The 16537-nt window shown below is 52.9% G+C and overlaps 1 protein-coding gene across 2 annotated transcripts in view; it reads left to right on the forward strand.

Moving 5' to 3' along the window:
• The first annotated feature begins 1396 nt into the window (after positions 1-1396).
• Positions 1397-16537, forward strand: part of PTPRN (protein tyrosine phosphatase receptor type N) — a 19454-nt gene continuing 4313 nt past the window's right edge. Inside the window, exons 1-19 of one of the 2 annotated variants that reach the window (XM_024763328.1) lie at positions 1397-1545; positions 2990-3040; positions 3293-3406; positions 6505-6601; positions 8312-8573; positions 8658-9012; positions 9445-9576; positions 10187-10221; positions 10917-11191; positions 11385-11471; positions 11801-11880; positions 12050-12114; positions 12760-12978; positions 13418-13618; positions 13719-13866; positions 14028-14101; positions 14309-14386; positions 14499-14618; positions 15697-15863. In XM_024763328.1, the coding sequence (XP_024619096.1) occupies positions 1431-1545; positions 2990-3040; positions 3293-3406; positions 6505-6601; positions 8312-8573; positions 8658-9012; positions 9445-9576; positions 10187-10221; positions 10917-11191; positions 11385-11471; positions 11801-11880; positions 12050-12114; positions 12760-12978; positions 13418-13618; positions 13719-13866; positions 14028-14101; positions 14309-14386; positions 14499-14618; positions 15697-15863 (2675 nt within the window). In that variant the 5' untranslated portion in view covers positions 1397-1430. The remainder of the gene's footprint in view (positions 1546-2989; positions 3041-3292; positions 3407-6504; positions 6602-8311; positions 8574-8657; positions 9013-9444; positions 9577-10186; positions 10222-10916; positions 11192-11384; positions 11472-11800; positions 11881-12049; positions 12115-12759; positions 12979-13417; positions 13619-13718; positions 13867-14027; positions 14102-14308; positions 14387-14498; positions 14619-15696; positions 15864-16537) is intronic. The other variant, XM_024763329.1, reaches the window with a different exon arrangement.

The raw sequence follows: 16537 nt of genomic DNA on the forward strand, positions 1-16537 counted from the left end.
GAAAATGTCAAAAAAATGGGGGGGGGGGACGCACTGTTTATGTTAATTTAAAGAGAATTAAGAAACATAACCAAATGCAATGGTGGTCTTTGACTGACTGCTACTTTGAACAAAACAGCTGAAAAAAGGCATTTTTTGGAAACAATTTGAGACATTTGAATACGAACTGAGCATTAAATGATATTCGGGAATTACCGTAAATTTCATTAGGTGTCATAATGGCATTTAGGTTATATGGGAAGATACTCTTATTTCTTGGAAATGCATATTGAAACTTTTGGAAGGTAACTATAATGTCTATTGTTTACTTTTAAGTACTAAAAAGAAGCAAAGATGGCAAAATAATCAATAACTGTTCAGCCTAGGTGATGAGTGTGTGAGTACCATGCACCACCATCTTTTTAAATTTTTTTCTTTTTGTATTTTGGAAAATTTTTATGAACAGCAAGAGAGTAAAGTGATCAATTTTGACCTTTAGAAAGCTCACTCCCAAGCTTATTGGGTGACAAGAATGGAAGCAAAAGACTCGTTAGATGATTACCTTAGTAGTCATCATGAAAGAGAGAAGTCATATGGACTCCATCATATAGAGAGAAGTGGGCTGATGGGAGACATTTTGCAGGCAGAAACCACAGGATTTTGATAGGCTCGAGGTGGAAGAGGGCGAAAGAAAGGCGAGCCAAGGCTAATAACAAAAGCCAATATATACCCAGTGTTTAGTATATGCCAGTGCAGTGGTTGTTCTAAGTGAGGCACGTGAGTTTAATTCCTGTAAATCTTCACAACCACCTTGTAAGGGAGGCACTGTTGGCACCTCCATTTTACAGATCAGGAAACTTGGGCACAGAGAGGTCAAGCAACTTGCCCAAAGTTATACCCCTAAGTAGGTGGCATTGCTAGAAGTGGAATCCGAGCACACACGCAAAACCATTCCTGCTCTTAAGGATAACATCTATACCATTAATTGAGCTGCGAAAGAGTACATATTGTATTCACCTGTATGCTCCTCTTCTTAAGGTTTATACGACCCGGCTCACGTAAATTTCTTGGCCCCCACACAACTGGAACCCTTCTCGCCAACCCTGCGACTGGGTGATACAGGTGGTGGTCCTTGGGGAGAAGCATATGTCAAGGTGAGGCCAAGTGCGAATTCTAGAGAAGCGCCTACTATTTGGGGTAGGAGGGACGGGGTGGGTAGGACCCCCAGTAAGACAGTGCTTTTACGCCACGAATGACGCAAATCAACGCAAGAGCCGGGGGTGGAAATGTCGTCACCAGCCGCCTGGGGTTGGCGGAGTTGCCGCGAGAGGGGCCTGTAGACCCCGCCTCGGTGGGTGGGGAGTGGCAGGCCCCGCCTCGGCCCCTCTGCCAGGCTCCGGCCCGAGTCGCTGCGGCTCTGGCAGCCGAGCGGGAGCGCGGATCCCGGAAGGATGCGGCGCCCGCGGCGGCCTGGGGGTCCCGGGGGATCTGGGGGTCTCCGGGTGCTCCTCTGCCTGATGCTGCTGGGCAGCCGTCCGGGAGGCTGCAACGCCATTAGCGCCCACGGTCAGGAGGAAATGGGATTGGGGGAGGATGGTGCCGGGAGCAAAACTCGGTGGGGGGCGTGGGGGGAAGTGTCACGCAGGTCGCGAGCTCAGGTAGAATGTGTGTGTGGAGTTGGGTAGGGGGAGGCACTGTGAGATGAGGAAGATGAGAGGGCGTCTGCGAGGAAAGGGGCGTAGGCCTGGAGGTGGGGCTGGGAGCTCGGGGGCGGGACCTAAGAGAAGCGGGCTCAGGGGAAGATTGCGGTTTGGGGAGAAGGAATGGGGGTGCATATGGACAGAGGGACCTGGAGACGGGATACAGGACCACAGGAGAAGCAAGTCTCTCCGAGGCGCCAAAAAGTGGCGACAGGAGCTGAGGGATGGAGGAGGGGAGGGAAGAAGAGGGAACCCTGTTCTGCCGGGAGAAGTCGGGGCCGAGAACTCCGGGGTCCCAGCGTTCCGTACAGTATCAGGCCGAGGGAGGGGCCAGCGTTTTTCTTCAAGCCCAGAGAGGCCGATGGCTGTAATCTGATCTCCGATTAGAGAGGGACAGCTGGGGGAGGGGGCCGAAGAAGGTGAAGAGGGAAGGGTCGTCTCACGTCCCCCTCCCCACGGCCAGGCCTGGTGCTGACTCACGTTTGTGCGGACTGAGACAGTCAGCGCTGACTCACGGGCAGGGGGAGGGTGGGGGCGGGGCGCACGTGGGGGAAGGGGGCAAGCTCGCCGTCTGGCGTTCTTCTTCCCCGCCGGGCTTGGAGGCCAATGCAAGATACTTCCTGTGGCGCCGCGGGTTAGGAGGGTGGAAGATGAAGACTGAAATGGCGGAGAGGTCACGTCCCTTGGAGACTCCTCACCCTGTTACCCTTCCCTCCCCCATCACTGCTTCCAGGCAAGCCCTCAGCGGCGCCAGACTCAGAGCTTCAGCACCACGAACCGCCCCAGCAGTACAGGGGCCGCGGACTGCAGGGACAGCGTGGGGAGCATTGCCTTAGAGACACCCCGCCTATACCCCTTTCCCACACTAAGGGGGAGTGTGCTGGGGTTCCCATCTCTTCTGACCCCCAGGCCATCATAAGATGCTTGTGGAGATTGGGAAAGGAAAGTCCCCTTTTCCTCAGAATTTGGACAAAAACTACCCCATAGTAATTCTATGAGAGTAGAAGTATCAATATGATTCTCCACCATCACGATTCCCATGCACCTGGAGGGCTTCTTCTCCCTCTTACTCACTTAAGCTAACAGAGGCTTTTAGGGGAAGAATCCAGACTTGCAGATATTTAAAATCCAAAGCCGGATCCTGTGCTTTCTTCTCAAGAGGAGGACTCTTCCTCCTCTCCTCCCAGCTTAAAGCCTTCCTTAGAATGAAAGAATGGATCCCATCTGCTTCCCCCTTTTCTAGCCTGTTCATCCATCTGACCATTCTATGTGTGTGGGTGTCTGAGCCTCTGCTCACCTGTCCTCTACAGGCTGTCTGTTTGACCGCAGACTCTGCTCTCACCTCGAAGTCTGTATTCAGGGTGAGTGAGGCCCAAACATAGGATTTACAAAACAGAGTTGGGGGGTGGTGGTGATGTATAATAAGAAAGAAGTGGGGTGGGCTGGAAGGGAGAGGGGGAACTGGGCTTGGAGAGAAGGGGGACTGGACTGGAGGGGCAGAGCTCTCTGAAGCCAAGAGAGGAGATTGAGGGAGTGCTGTCTATTTGCAGCCTGGACTTGGGAAGGCCTGTTGTCCAAGCCCCCCACCACTGACACCACTTTTGTGCTCTTAGATGGCTTGTTTGGACAATGCCAGGTGGGAGTGGGGCAAGCCCGGCCCCTTTTGCAAGTCACCTCCCCAGTTCTTCAACGCTTACAAGGTGTCCTCCGACAGCTCATGTCCCAAGGTGAGGTCTAGATGCGCTGGAGGAGGGAGACTGTAACTTGGTTAGATAAGGGTGGGGAAGGGAGGGGCCACCTGACTCCAGGATTTCTCTCATGGAACATTCCTATCACACCCACTCTGGAACCTCACCTTCCCAGACCTTACTGGAGAAGGAGGCAAGACAGGAGCGGGGGTGGAACCCTAGAGATAGGCTGTTCACACTTAGACTCTCTGGAGGAATCCAGAGGGGGCTTCTAGAAGACACCACTGGAAGCGGCCAGCATTTATATCTTTAGGACCAACCCACTCTCTGGAACTGACTGAGTACTCCAGGGCCATGAATCCTGGAGTCTTCAGCCAGGAGAATACCCCACTCATCCAATTCACTCATTCAACCAATATTTATTGGGTACTTGTACATGGCAAACGTAGTTTCAGGTGCTTGGGATATATCAGGGAGTGAAACAAAGATCTCTGCCTACTGGGGTTTACATTCAGGGGTGAAGGGAGGGAATACACTAGAAATTAGAAAACACTAGTATGTTAGAAGGTGATAAGTGCCATGGAGAAAACAATTACAGCAGGATAAAGGGATCAGAAATGGTGAGGTAGGAAGCTGTGGTATTAAATTGAGTGGTCAAGATAGACCTTATTGAGACTGAAATTCAAATAAAGGCATCAAGGAGGTGGGGATGCTTTCCCAGAAGGTTATCTCAGGGAAGAGTGTTTCGGGTGGCCAGGGAGCTAGATAGAATAAAAGCCCTAAGATAGGAGCATGAGTTTGAGGAACACCATGGAGAGCCCCTCTACAGAGTGGCTCTAAAGGAGTGATGGAGAGGCAGAGTAGAAGATGCAGTCAGGTAGGTAATGAGGGAAGGGATGCTCTGGGATTTTATATGAGAATGTATGGACATTGGCTTTACTCTGAGTAAAAGAGGAAACCATCACAAGGTTTGAGCATAGGGGTGCATGATCTCACTTCTACTTTAAAAAGATCACTCTTGCTGCTGTGTTGAGAATAGAACGTAGGGAGTCAATGGTAGAAACAGAAACACGAAACATTAAAAGCTATCACAGTAACTCATGTAAGAGATGAATAAGCGTGGACCAGGGTGGTTGCAGGGAGGTAATGAGAAATGACAGAATTCTGCCTGTATTTTTAAGGTAGTGAGCATGATTTCATGAAATATTGGATAGGGCCATGAAAGAAAGGGAGTAGTCAAGGATGACACTTAGGTTTTATTGCCTGAACAGCTAGGTTGATGTACATGTCATTAATTATGCAGAAGGATCAACTTGAGGAAAGGGGTGTTCAGTTTTGAATACACTGAGTTTAAGATATCCATTCAATAACGTGGGAAGTTGAGTATATAAGATTGGGTTTTAAAAAGGAGAGGTCCGGAGTGGAGATATGAATTTGGGATTCTTTGGCATATAGATGGTAATTAAACCCATGAGGTGAATGAAATAACCAAAAGATTGTGTGTTTATGAAGAAGAGCCCTAAAGAATTCTATTATTAAGAGGACCAGAAGAAGGAGCAGAACCAACAAGGGAGTCTGAGAAGGGAGAGCCAGCAAGGTAGGAGGAAAAACAAGAGTGTATGGTGTCCTAGAAGCTAAGTGGAAGTGTATCAAGGAGGAAGGAGTGATCAACAGTGTCAAATGATGGTGGTAGGTTAAGTAAGATGAGATCTGAGAATTGACCCTGGATTTAGATATGCAGAAGCCACTGGTGATCGTGATGAAAGCCGTTTTGGTAGAATAGTTGGGAATAAAATCCTGAATAGAGTGGATAAGAGGGAATGGGAGGAAAAGAACTGGATACAGCCAGTATAAATAACACTTTCAAAGAGTCTTGCTACAAAGAAAAGCAAAGAAATGGGGTGATAGCTGGAGGGGACTGTGGGATCAAACAGTATTTTTATAAGATGGGAGAAACTGCATCATGTTTGTATGTGAATGGGAATAATTCAGTAGAGAACAGGAGAAAATGATGATGTAGGAAATAGGGGAGAACTGTGGGGAAGATGTTCTTGAGTAGGTAGTAGGGGATGAAATCTCGTGCTCAAGCAGAGGAATTGGCCTTATACAGGGACACAGATAGTTCATCTAATGTTAATAGGCAAAAAAGCAGGTATAGATCCCAGGATATGAGTTAAGAGCAGTACAGATTATTAATCCAGAAACAAGGAAAAAGGCATGGGGGTGGAGAGTGGGAGATTATCCCTTTAAAATAGTTGACTGACCTTTCCTGAGAGCAGAGTTTCATGGAGGAAAATGGTCAAACGGAGATCTGCCTCATGATAAGATGATGTTGATGAATGTTTAAAACAGGTGTATAGTGCTTTGGAGTTTTCCAAGCACTTTTATTTTCCTGACTGTACTTAATCTTTACTACAGACCCATAAAGTATATATTATTCTCACTTTACAAATAAAGAAAACTAAGGTTCAGGATCAATAAAAAGAAGCTGAGGGCTTCCCTGGTGGTGCAGTGGTTGAGAGTCCGCCTGCCGATGCAGGGGACACGGGTTCGTGCCCCGGTCCGGGAAGATCCCACATGCCGCGGAGCGGCTGGGCCCGTGAGCCGTGGCCGCTGAGCCTGTGCATCCGGAGCCTGTGCTCCGCAACGGGAGAGGCCACAGCAGTGAGAGGCCCGCGTACCGCCAAAAAAAAAAAAAAAAAAAAGCTGAATAATAATATTGATGATGATTATAATAATAGCACTTATTGAAAGCTCCCTATGTGTCAGGTACTATTCTAACCATTTTGTATTTTAATTATCGCAACAATTTTAGGAGGTATAAACCCCCATTTTTCAGATGAGAGAACTAAGGCTCAGATAGGTTCAGCTAAGGTTACACAATTAGTAAGTGGCAGAGGACTTAAACCCAGTCTCACTGGAAGCAGTCTCACTCCCAAATCTATACCTGAGTGTGGGAAAAGGACAGCTCAAATCACCCACCGCATCTCTAGACCCCCTCCGCTGTTCCTCTGCCCTGCCAAATTCAATACGCTGCTGGGTAGAGGGTGCAGTTTTGATCTACACTGGTCCCTGTTACTGGGCCCTCAGACTTTCCCAAGCCAATCTCAATCTCACCCTATTCTGTTTCCTGGCAGGACTGTCCTGGCACGATGACCTCACCCAGTATGTGATCTCCCAGGAAATGGAGCGCATCCCCAGGCTTCACCCAGCAGAGCCCCATCCAGGGGACAGGTAGGCATCATTTCTCATCAACTCTGTCATAGCAAGGCTGGTGGATCTGTGATCATCCTGATGGACAGAGGGAAATGGGTACAAAAATCAGCAGGCTGGGGCTTGGGTAAAAGAGGTTCTGGAGTAGTCAGTCATCTGACACGCTCACATGCCCAACACGAGCCGAGCTCATCCCTGGGGATCCAGCAGAAGAGGGCCATTAAAAACTGTTTTAGGGCTTCCCTGGTGGCGCAGTGGTTGAGAGTCCGCCTGCCGATGCAGGGGACACGGGTTCGCGCCCCGGTCTGGGAGGATCCCACATGCCGCGGAGCTGCTGGGCCCATGAGCCATGGCCTCTGGGCCTGCACATCCGGAGCCCGTGCTCCGCAGCGGAAGAGGCCACAGTGGTGAGAGGCCCGCGTACCACAAAACAAAACAAAAAAACTGTTTTGTTTTGTGTTTTTTTTTGCCTAACAAAGTCTTTTTAAAATTTTTATTGAAGCATAATTGATTTACGGTGTTAAAAACTGTTTTGAAACATTTGGACTTTTGGTATTTTGTTTTTGGTCTGGTTTGTCTTTTAATGAATTCATTTACTCAGCAAAAAATACAGGGTTATACTATGTGCCAATCACTGTGCTAATCTTTACGGATACAAAGTAGGAGAACAAGACAAATTACTTTTTCTCTAGTACTGACATAGGAAAGATATGTTAGCAAAGTTTCACCCACAGCAGACTCAGATATGAATCAGATAATGGTAGTACTTGAACTGATTTCTGGGATGCATCAGGAGATAGAGAGAGTGGAGAAGCTATAATAATTAGTACTACATGGTATTGGCACAGACATATATATAAGTACTTATAAGTACGTGTAAAATTATGTTCCTTTTTGCAGTTTTTTAAAAATATACGTGTATTTATGCTTTTTCAAATTCTTTTCCCATTTAGATTGTTTCATAATATTGAGCAGAGTTCCCTGTGCTATACAGTAGGTCCTTGTTGGTTATCTGTTTTAAATATAGCAGTGTATACAGGACATTCGGTATCTTAAAAGAAGCATCAAAGTAGTCATCATGGAACAAATTAGAATTTTGTCGGACTGAAGTCGTTTAATGTTCAGTTTTGTTACTATGTGGAATTGTATATGGTAGGAGGTACCATCATCTTTTTGTGGTTAGGGGCTCTGAGGGCATCATTCAGACCCTGTAAAGCAGAGGAAAGTAAATGACGGCTTGGGGCTCAGATGATGACACCAGGTGAAGAAGGCAGAGTGGGGCAGGGGGAACAGAGTGAGAGCGCACAGTACTGAGTGTTTGAATGCGTACTTGGGGACATGCCCACAGGGACAGTGTGGCAAGCTGCAGACACAGTTCATCTAGAGCGGTTCCCAGCTGCCTTCCCCTTCTCCTGTTCTCCCCTCTCCATCCCTAGCCTCATGCTTCCAGCTCTTCCGCTGTGTTTCAGGGATCCAGGCATGCTTACCAGGGAGGCGATGACCTCTGCCCCAGGCTTGGCCCTCTGGCCCTTCCCCATGCTACTGTCTCCTCGCCTGAGGCTACCTCATCTCTTAAGAGAGCAGGCTCATTCTGTGCTAAGCCTGGACCCACCATCTCTGCCTCGTAGGCTCTATACGCCCTCCCCCACACGACCAACACACACACACACACACACACACACACACACACACACAAACACACACACACACACACTTTGCTTTCCTCCCCAGATCTGGCTTGGCGCCCAGGAGACCGGGTCCCGCTGGGGAGCTGCTTTTACAGGGCATCCCCACTGGCTCCGCCCCTGCTCCCCAGCATCGGCTTCCTCGACCTCCAGTAGGTAGGGGTGGAGCTGGGGCAGGCTCCCCCCTCTCCCCTTTGCAGGCTGAGCTGCTGCCCCCTCTCCTGGAGCATCTGCTGCTGCCCCCGCAGCCTCCCCACCCTGCCCTGAGTTATGAACCTGCCCTGCTGCAGCCCTACTTGTTCCATCAGGTGAGCCCTGGACCTCCGCCCCACCGCAACCCCAGTCCCCCAGCCCTGATGTCTGCTCTCATCCGAATCTCTGGTTTCCCACAGTTTGGCTCCCGCGATGGCCCCCGGAGCTCAGAGAGCTCCCCAGGAATGGTCAGTGTTGGCCCCCTGCCCAAGGCTGAACCCCCAGCCCTCTTCAGCAGAACTGCCTCCAAGGGCACGTTCGGGGCTCACCCTGGCCGTTCCTATGGGGACCCTCCAGGGCCTCCGCCTGCTCAGCTTCTCCAGGAGTCAGGGCTGCTCTACCTGGCCCAGGAGCCACAAGTGCCCAGCAGGGCCAGGGCACCAAGGCTGCCAGAGCAAGGGGGCAGCAGCCAGGCAGATGACTCCTCAGAAGGCTATGAGGAGGAAGGACTAGAGGGTCGCAGGGAGAAGCCTCCTTCCCCAGAAGAGCAGCCAGGTAACAGAGTACGCAGCATCCACTCCCTGCCTGTGGGGCTGCTTTCTGGGAGGTGGGGTGGGGAGGGTCCTTCCTGACTACCCACGCATTTGTTAATTTGTCCTTAAAGTCACCTACACACTCAGCTAATGTCTACCGACCACCTGCTCTATGCCAGGCACTAGGTAGGCGGTGGGGATACAGTGGGGGCAGTAGAGCTGACATGACTCTTCTTCAGCTGGGGGATCAAGGAGTCCCTGCTGGGCCTGAAGTTTGGTCTTGACACAGGAAGCTCTTTCCCCCAAAGTGTGGACAAGGGTGGGAAGGGGAGGGCATCAGTCTCCTGGTGTTTGAAAAGTTCTTAAATGTACCACCGGTCCCCCCCCACCCCCAAATGCATCCCACAAGTTCGTCTCGGCACCAGCCCTAAGCTCCGTGTCTGGCTCCCTGCAGATGTGACTCTGCAGAGGCTGGCAGCTGTGCTGGCAGGCTACGGGGTGGAGCTCCGTCAGCTGACTCCAGAGCAGCTCTCCACCCTCTCCACCCTGCTGCAGCTGCTGCCCAAGGGTGCAGGACGAAATCTGGGTGAGTGTCCAGGCAGAGAGACTACCAGCCCCGTGGAGGCCTCTTGCCGCACTTCTCAAGACCACAGCAAGCAACCTAGAGGGAAAGGGCCCTCTAGGGGGAGGGGGAGGGAGTTCTTTTGAGACAAGGAGTCATTGCCAGCCAAGGGCAGGAAGCAAGGGGTGGGGTGGTGAGCCGAGGAGTTAGAGCAGGAAAGGACCGGAGGATGGAAGCAATGGGAAAAGAAGCCAACAGGGGGTGTGAGCCGGGACCAGGAGGCACGGAGAAAGCTGGGCGGAAGATAATGAGGACCTAAGGAGGGGCATGGCCACTAAAAAGGAGAAGCCAGTGACTGATGGGCAGAGGGAGGACTGAGCAGAGAAGAGCTTTGAGAGGTGTGGCCAATAACAGAGGGAGGAGTTGATAAAACAATGAGTTATAAGGCAGATGCACTGAGGCATGAGGCCATGCTTAGGACGAGACCAGCGATAGGGTCTTGGTTACTGACGCGGGGAAAGAGGCCACAGCAAATGTAACAGGCTCAGGGCCTCTGGCCTTTTCTCCCACCTGGCGTTGTGTGGACCTTGGCCTTGGCCCTTTGCCCAGAGTCTTGTTTTTCCTGTCTCTGCAGGAGGGGTTGTAAACATTGGAGCTGACATCAAGAAAGTGAGTTTGTGACACCTGCCTGACCCATAAGTGCCCAACGGCAGCAAACCCCTTGACTGAAATCTAAATCTCAGGATCAGGACCCAGAATCTGTATCCTCCAAGCCCTCATTTTGGTGGAACTGAGGCCCAGAGGCTGCAAGTCATTGTTTAAGGTCTCACCTCAAGTTGAAGGCAGAGCTGGGACCAGAAGCTAGAATTCTTGATTCACTGCTTTTTTACACGACAGTCATCTCAGACCACACTCTGAGGGTCCCTAGGGGAAGCGGGGGGACGCGAGCAGGCGGGCTCCTGACTGCCCTGCGGCTTGAGGCACTCTATCCGTTTCACATGTTGGATTTCTAAGGTTGTGTGGCTAAACAAAAGTCGAAAAACCATGGCCTGCCTGTTCATCTTCTCCCCTAACCCCAGCTTTCCTCACTCTGGAGCTTCTCCCCACTCCAGCCCCATCCTGTGGATTATTACTGATCATGAATAATCACTCATTCAGTCCTTTTTTCATTCATTCATTCATTCATCCATTTGACTCACTTTCCTGGATGCCCTCTCTGTACCCAGTGCTGACCTGGGCCTGGGGATAGAAAGAGAAACATGTCCTAAGCACCCCTGTGGGAGCTCAGCGTCCAGAGTGCGGACCCCCTCCCCCCCGACCCCTCCACCGTTAGAGACCATACCTCTGTCCTCTCTTCTAAACAGACAATGGAGGAGCAGGTGCAGGGCACAGACGCAGCGGAGCCTCCACCGCCCACGCCCTCCCTGCCCGGATCCCCCACTGCTGGTCCCACCTCCAATAAAGCCCAGCAGGAGCTGAGCTCTGGATCCTCTGAGCCTCCCAAAGCTGCCGGCCCCCCTGCCACGCCCATCCTGCGAGAGGAGAAAAGTCCACTGGGCCAGAGCCAGCCCACGGCGGCAGGGCAGCCCTCTGCTAGACCATCAGCAGAGGAATATGGCTACATTGTCACTGACCAGAAGTAAGGGCTCCAGCCTGGGTCAGCCTCCTGGTCCCTTGGGTGTTGGGCTGGCCCGCCTGGCAGGAAGCAGAGAGCAGAAGTCCAGATGTGGAGTACACATGGGGCTGGGCTGCTCTGCACCCCTGGAGGTTGTTTCAAGGAAGTGGCCTAGAGGGTCCCCACTTTCCTTCCTCTGCCGGCTCCCCACCTCCAGGCCCCTGAGTCTGGCTGCAGGAGTGAAGCTTCTGGAGATCCTGGCTGAGCATGTGCACATGTCCTCGGGCAGCTTCATCAACATCAGGTGGGGCTGTATCTGGCTGGGGCAGCGGGGATCTAGCAGGTAGCTTGAGGTGGGAGGTGGCTGGAGGGGCTCAGGGTAGGAGGGGAAGACAAACTGTGAGTAAGGGGCCAAGGTCGGGTCAAAGATGTTTCCAGCTGCACTGAAGGTACAGCCACACCCAGCCCTGCTGCTGGCCCCATCCAGTATCTTCCCAGCCTCAAACACCCCTGTATGGCATCTCTGATTGGTTTTAGCCCCATCCTCTAACAGGGAGAGGGCCAGAGAGGACCTCTCATTTTGAATCTGGCGTCTGTGGTGGGTGAGGCAGTAACATACCTCCTATTCGGCAGTGTCGTGGGACCAGCCCTTACCTTCCGCATCCAGCACAATGAACAGAACCTGTCTTTGGCTGACGTGACCAAGCAAGCTGGTAAGTACTCCTTGACCCCAGCCTGAGTTGTATATATCCAGGCCTGTGGCTGGTGCTCCCCTTGAAATATTCCCAGCCCACATGGACCCTGCCTGCCGCCTGGCATAGCATGACATGGGGTGGAGTCCACATGGGGCTGGACACAATCTGACCTACATCCTCCCTGCAGGGATGGTGAAGTCTGAACTGGAAGCACAGACAGGGCTCCAGATCTTGCAGACAGGCGTGGGACAGGTATGAGATAACTGAAGGATCAATCAAAGCCCCAGAGGGCTCTTGTTGCCCACAAGAGATGCAGGCAAACGACAGGAGAATAGGAGCTGAGATCTATCTGGCTGGTCCCCCAGCTTTGCCAAAGCAGCCCTCCCCCATGCAGTTTTCTTTCTGACCAGCAGATGGCCCCAGCAGCTCCTCCCTGCAGGTCCAGGCTTCTCTCCGAAGCCACACCTGAGATGGCCATAGCTGTCCATAGATGCTCTAGAGCAAAGTCTCAAATTCCAAGGGAAAACATGACACAGAAAGGACACTGAACTCAAAATATGCTTCTGTTCTGCATCCAACATGATGCCTCACATTCTACTCTTTGATCTCTTGGGTCTCTCTATACTTCTCTGTATCCATTTTTAAATGCAAAAACTCCTAGGGAGGGTCACCCACTAAGTCTCTGGCAGTGCAATGTGGTTGAGTTGCCTCATTGGGGATTGAGAAGGAAGATCTTCGGCCTCTCCAGGTCCTTCTGCCTGTACCGCCATGCCCCTGCCTCCCAGCTTTGCCCCAGGAGATAACCTAGCAGGGAGTGGGCCGTGGGACGGGGGTGGGGAGCAGCTCCTAAGTCTCCCCACACCACTGCCCCCCTTGATTCTAGCCTTGTTCCCACAGAGGGAGGAGGCAGCCGCCGTCCTTCCGCGACCGGCCCACGGCACCTCTCCTATGCGCTCCATGCTGCTTACTCTGGTGGCCCTGGCGGGTGTGGCCGGGTTGCTCGTAGCTCTGGCAGTGGCCCTGTGTGCACGGCAGCGTGCGCGGCAGCGGGACAAGGAGCGCCTGGCCGCACTGGGACCCGAGGGCGCCCACGGTGATACTACCTTTGAGTACCAGGTGTGCAGCCCCAGACGCTTGTTGATGAGAGGGAGTGGAAGGGGCTCGGGAGTCGGGGTCTCACCTGGGATGAGGGTGGGGAGCTGGATGTCCAGGCAGGGGCTGGAGAAGCCCCAGTGGGAGTGCTGCGGGGCCATTTTGAATGGATGGGAACTGAGAGCAGATGGTTGCTGAAGTTCTCCCCAGTGCTGTGATTCGGGGCGGGGGGGGCTCTAGGCTTCTGCTCTGTGACATCCGAGGTTGTCATAGGCATAGGCACCAGCCAAGCAGAACAGCCCCGAAAAGGATGAGAGCCATGGCAGAAGACCCTACCCCAGAGGAAATGGGTTTCATTCAAAAGCAATCAAGGACAAGCCTAGGGACTCTACTGAACTGAGCCCAGGACCCTGTTGGGAAGGATTCAGGAGACCTTGGACCCTGCCCCATCCTTCTTCCGCAGGACCTGTGCCGCCAGCACATGGCCACAAAGTCCCTGTTCAACCGGGCAGAGGGTCCACCGGAGCCCTCTCGGGTGAGCAGCGTGTCCTCGCAGTTTAGTGATGCGGCCCAGGCCAGCCCCAGCTCCCACAGCAGCACACCGTCCTGGTGCGAGGAGCCCGCCCAGGCCAACATGGACATCTCCACGGGACACATGATTCTGGTCAGGACAGGGCATCGGCCCAGAGTGGGTGAGGGGACCGGACGGTGGGAGGGGCAAGGCTGGCAGTGGGGGCCAGCGCCAGGCTGTGGTGTCCCTGCAGGCGTACATGGAGGACCACCTACGGAACCGGGACCGCTTGGCCAAGGAGTGGCGGGCCCTGTGTGCCTACCAGGCGGAGCCCAACACCTGTGCCACCGCCCAGGGGGAGGGCAACATCAAAAAGAACCGCAACCCTGACTTCTTGCCCTGTGAGTGAGTCCTGCTGACCTGCCGGCCCCAGCCCTCTGTCTGCTGGGAGCTCTGGAGGGCTTGGGGGCGGGGCCAGGATCCTGGCTCAAGCTGAGTGGCAGAGGTGCCAGGACCCCAATGACTGGAGGGACTTCTGGGGTGGGATGCGGGGTCTGTGCAGATGACCACGCACGCATCAAGCTGAAGGTGGAGAGCAGCCCTTCTCGGAGCGATTACATCAACGCCAGCCCCATTGTGAGTGGCCCCCACCTCCTCCCTCTTTTCATCCTGCCCCCATAGACTCCATTTCCCCACCCAAGGCCCCAGAATTGTGAGCCTGATATCCTAGCATGGAAATGGGGCTTCTCAGCCTCCCCCAGACCCTGGCCCGCTCCCTTTGACCGAGCGTCTCCATAGTGGCATTTCCCATTCTGGCTCACGATGTATCTTTCCCGTCCCCAGATTGAGCACGACCCTCGGATGCCAGCCTACATAGCCACACAGGGCCCACTGTCACATACCATCTCAGACTTCTGGCAGGTGGGCTTTTGGAGGGAGGGCTTTTCCAGGGAGTAGGTGCCCTTGTGGCCAGCCAGGGCCAGCCAGGTCCCAGGGAGGTTAGAATGGAGCTTACCTGGGTCTCTGTCCCTAGATGGTGTGGGAGAGTGGCTGCACCGTCATTGTCATGCTGACCCCGCTGGTGGAGGATGGTGTCAAGCAGTGTGACCGCTACTGGCCAGATGAGGGCTCCTCCCTCTACCATGTATATGAGGTCAGCAGGACCCCACGGCCAGGAGACGATGGGGGTGGAGAAAATGGATGGTGCACCGTTCATGCATGTGTGAACATATGTGTATATAAACATATGTGTGCATACACATATTCACATACATGCATATACATGTGTGTATGTGTGTGTCCAGTCTAGGGCCAAAAAGCACTTGTAAGGACCTATGATGAAAGGTACAGATACAAAGCTATAAAACCACTGAAACTAAGGTAAGAAACTAAGAGTCAGGAGTACAGTTTTGAGACAGGGAAGATAAGTATACTCAAAGGCCAAGACTGAGACCTACTTTTATTGAGCCTAACTTAGATCTGAGTTTCCTGGAGGCCAAAGCGAAGAAAGAAATGCCACCAGTCACACATACTGCTTATTTAAAACAGAAACAAACTTTTTCATTAGGAGAAAAGTTAGGTAGGGGGGAACTGGGCAGAGGCAAGGCAAGGGAAGGAGCAACATTCCTGACAAATGGGAGGTGACACCCCCCCCCCAATAAGACAAGAGACATTAATTGCACACGTCCAGTTTCTCATGAGCACTGGATAGCAGTTTTGCATCATCAGATGAGCACACAACGGTCTTTTTAAGTTTTAAAAATTGGTCTTGCTTGTGGTTAAAGAAAAAAATCAAATGAAAATATAGAATTTTATCGAAGTTTACGGTGTGTGTAGCACAGACACTTTGCTAGTCTCTGTGCGGAAGAGGAAGGAGAAACTTTGAATTCAAGAGGCTCACAATATTGGGAATTCCCTCACGGTCCAGTGGTGCTTTCACTGCCCTGGGCCTGGGTTGGATCCCTGGGGGATCTAAGATCCCTCAAGCCACGGGGCTCGGCCAAAACAAACAAATGAAAACTCACAATAGTTGTGTCTAGATGAAAAAGCCACCAGTTGTCCTGAGCAGTCCATAAGTGACACAAACAGCTAGGGTTCTTGGGGACAGCTGGAACAGTTGGGGCAGGTGGTCCGGTGAGCTTCCTGGAGGATTTAGAATCTGACTGGCCTGGGAGGCCGGGAGGATTTGGAGATGCCCTACCGCGCTCAGTCCTGCACCCCCTCCTCCGCAGGTGAACCTCGTGTCGGAGCACATCTGGTGCGAGGACTTCCTGGTGCGGAGCTTCTACCTGAAGAACGTGCAGACCCAGGAGACGCGCACGCTCACGCAGTTCCACTTCCTCAGCTGGCCGGCAGAGGGCACCCCGGCCTCCACCCGGCCCCTGCTGGACTTCCGCAGGTGAGCGCCCCAGCGCCTGGGCGGTGGGGCGGCCCGGGGGAGGCTCCGAGGAGCCGGAGAGAGAGCAGCACAGGAGCAGGGGGCCGGGAGCTAGGCTCCCTTACCTTCCCCCAGTCCATCAGGTCCTCCTAGGGCCCCAGGTCAGGTGAGGCAGATCCTGGAGCCTGACCTGGAGCCTCGGCCTCAGGTCCACTGGTGCCCCCTGCCAGACACCCCAGACCAGAACTGACTCTGACCTCCTGGACCCCCTTCCAGACACCACCCCCCAAACCAGAACTGACGCTCTGTCTCGCTGTGCCCATTCCTCCACTGCTGTACTCCAGCCCCTGTCTGCTCTCTCTCTCTGCTGGCCAGCTGTCTCCTCCCTCTCTCTTGCACTCTTTTTCTCCCTGCCTCTCCATGTCCGGTGCTTTCTCTGTAACCCCATTCCCCCCAAGAAGTGCTCACTTTGTTTCTAGCTGTCTCCCTCTCCTCGGTCCCCGCTGCCTGTTTCCGCCTGTCCTGTGCTTCCAGGTGGCCAGCACTAGTCTCTGTGTCTGCTGTCCCCTCGCTGTCTCTCACTCCCTCCTGCCATCCCCCTTCTTTATCCCTCTGTGTCTCTTTGCCTCTATTTTTCTTGCCCTTTGTCTTTCCCTCTCTTTCCCTCTCTTCCTTCCCTCTTTTCTCTCCCCCCT

This window comes from Neophocaena asiaeorientalis, unplaced genomic scaffold (genome assembly GCF_003031525.2).
Source record: "Neophocaena asiaeorientalis asiaeorientalis breed wild unplaced genomic scaffold, Neophocaena_asiaeorientalis_V1.1 scaffold86, whole genome shotgun sequence".
Lineage (NCBI taxonomy): Eukaryota > Metazoa > Chordata > Mammalia > Artiodactyla > Phocoenidae > Neophocaena > Neophocaena asiaeorientalis.